General features: G+C 42.9%; 1 protein-coding gene across 1 annotated transcript in view; it reads left to right on the top strand.

Moving 5' to 3' along the window:
• The first annotated feature begins 476 nt into the window (after positions 1–476).
• WNT7B (Wnt family member 7B) overlaps positions 477–3,090 on the top strand; it is a 111,417-nt gene continuing 108,803 nt past the window's right edge. The window contains exon 1 of the mRNA XM_040439130.1: positions 477–975. Within this exon, the coding sequence (XP_040295064.1) occupies positions 905–975 (71 nt within the window). The 5' untranslated portion in view covers positions 477–904. The remainder of the gene's footprint in view (positions 976–3,090) is intronic.

Consider the following 3,090-nt stretch of genomic DNA (forward strand, 5'->3'; position numbering starts at 1 on the left):
AAAAACGGCTGTGCGATTGGCCGCCTTTTTTACAGCTGTCAGGCGGCCTTTTTCAGAAACATTGCAGTCTATGGTTCTATTCCCACAGCGTTTTTTTTTTTTTATATAAAGGGCTGCGAATAACAGACGTCAAAAAATAGGACATTTTCATGACCCGACAGCCCCCCTCCCCCCCTACAATTGAAGGGGACCGTTTTTAATGTTCGTTTAGCAGAAAGTCATCAATGAAAAAATGGCATTTGGTCATTTTTTAATGGTCATTTTTTTTTTTTTTTACACCGTCGTGTGAATGTAGCCTGAAAGTGGTCACCGCGAGACCTACCCTGAAAAGTGAAAGAGACACCTCCAGCGGTGTAGTCTAAAGTGACAGCTTGCCAGTAAGGCGTATTGTGACAGGGATAAAAACAACACAATGTAAGGTGTGTTTGTACAGTGTAAAACGAGAATGGCGGAGACGATGAGGTGAAAGAGACAAATGCAGGAGAGGAAGAGAGAGAGCAAAGAGACAGGCAGAGACAGAGGTGAGAGAGACAGAGAGAAGAGTGACAGGCAATGTCTCACCCTGAGATCCTCCCTCCTACCTGCTCTCACCCAAGCAGCTTGTTACCTGGAGTAGTCAGAACAAGTAGGGACACATTGGCCTCCACACTGGATGGGATGATTACACAGAGTCTCTCTGCCTCTCACTCCTTTGGGGTTAAGAGATAATCCCTCTCCATTCCACTCTTCCTACATCAAACCCCTTCTCCTCCATGGATCCGGGCAGAGCAGGCGGCTTCCACCCTACATTGTTTTTACAAGCAAACCTCCTTGGTTAGAGTGAAACATGCAATTGCTGGGATATACTCTGAAAACTGCATTCATTTTTTCATAACTTTATATGGATCAGCCTTTTGTCTAGACCATGCACAGACACTCCCGGAGGTGGATTTTCTATGTGTTTCTCTGTTTCGGGATCATCTACATGAAATTAGGGTGAGTACCTGCACGGAAAATTAAAAAAATGTCTATGTTTATCGCCAACATATTCCGCAGCGCTGTACACAGATGGTATGTTCTCCCCTATCTCAGATATGTACTCCTACTAGATAGGAAGATACATTCCTAGGAGCCTGTTCTTAGAGTGCCGTGCATGGGCTTCTGTGTTATAGATGTAGCAAAGCTGAATTTGTCATGTGTTGCCTGTTCATACATAGGGTTACGTGAGCTATTACAATGAATTGTGTTGTATGACAAACTCAATTCTGCTACCTGCCTACGCTTACTTCCTCCACCGTTAAAGCTTACAATCTAATCTCCTGATCTCAGGCTTAGGTTAGTGTCCTAGTATCAGTGCATTTAAGTGTAATTTCTTAAGAAAGTCTGAGACATATGACAAACTCACCTCTGGGACTAGCTCTGCTCTGCTACATCTGACAAACCCGGCATTGTTGTATACAGATGTAGCAGTTCTACTTGAGTGGGATAACACTATGATATGAAAAAGTCAGATATAACGTAACGCGTTAAAAATCAAGATGAGGATTGCTACATCTGTATGACAAACTCAGCACTTCTACATCTAGCATACCTATCTCTAATACATGCCATCAGCTCAGCTCTGCTATGTGTGGAAAACTCAGCAATGTTACATTTGACAGACCCAGTCCTGCTACACCTGACAAACTGCGCACTGCTACATCTGACAAGCCCATGTCTGTTAGACGTGACAAACTGAGCATGGTACATCTGGCAAACTGGGCACTGATATATATGACAAGCTCATCGCTCATATGTCTGACAAAAAGTTCTACAGTGTCTGGCAAACTGAGCCCTGTCGTATCTGACAAACTTAAATCTGCTACATTTAAGAAATTCGGTTGTGCTACTTCTGACAAACTCAGTTTTCCTACATCTGACCTTCGTCGCTCTTCTCTCATTTCGCTCACATTGGTCCTTATGTCAGTCACAGGCTTAGGCCACCTTCCTAGGAAACCAGTCGACTGGTCATCTGTATGCCTTTGCATAAATGTTGGCACCCTGTGAATATTTTATGAATGGGCTCCCTGGCCTGTGTATATGTGACTGCTCCTGTGCTTGTATTGACAAGTGAGGTATTCCCACCTCCCCACGGTCTGCCTCTCTGCAGGGATATACAGATGTAGCAGGGGTAACACACACACTCTTAACTCAAATTTCTTAACTCACCGCGTTATCTTGAAACAAAAGCCATTGAAAAGCAATGGCTTAACGCATTTAGTTTAGATAACATGTCTCATAAAGCCTGGGTGTTAACCCTGCTACATCCGTAGGTGACGCCATGTGGTGCCGGGGATTGCTTTCGTTCTTTCTGCACCAGTCTGAATTGGATATTCTACTATTTTAAAGAGGCACTGACAGTAATTTGACATTTGGTTTGCCTGCCACTTTGGGTTATAGCTGACCTGGAAGTGAAGATCCATTATAATGATTATATCAAGCAACTGCATACATAGCAATCGCCTAAATAATGCTCCATATCCCATGACGAGCCATCAGGGCTGTTGCATGTGTAAGACATCCCATATTAAGATTCTCTACACCTAGCCTTAATGCTCGACAGTGCATAGCTGCATTAGATCATTAACAGAATACAGGCTGCCACAAACTGCCACTGTATCCTGTTAATGGCATGTCAGCAGTGGGAAATTTGAGTTAACTGCCTCCCATTAGGTTTAAAATACAATTAGGATGATGGGATTCCTACTAATTATACAGCACTGATCCCAATCCTATTAGGCAATTGTAAGTCCTGTGATTGACTTATATAATCAACTTCTGTATCTTCTCCATCTACAGATTTACCAATCACTTTTTCCTGACACCGAGCTTCTAATTACCAGCATAGATATAAAGAATATATTTGTTTCTACCTACAGCCACCACTAGAGGGAGCTCAGGACCTTACTGCATACTGATTTATTATTATGGGGCTGTAAACTCATAAAAAAATTTTTTTTGAAAAGAATGAACTTGCAGATTCCCTCTGTCCCTAGTCACATGACAGGATGAGTATGGCCATTCACATGGTCTACCCAATTGCCTGCCCCATCTCCTCAGACGGAATATGAA

Source organism: Bufo bufo, chromosome 1 (genome assembly GCF_905171765.1).
Source record: "Bufo bufo chromosome 1, aBufBuf1.1, whole genome shotgun sequence".
NCBI classification, from domain to species: Eukaryota; Metazoa; Chordata; class Amphibia; order Anura; family Bufonidae; genus Bufo; species Bufo bufo.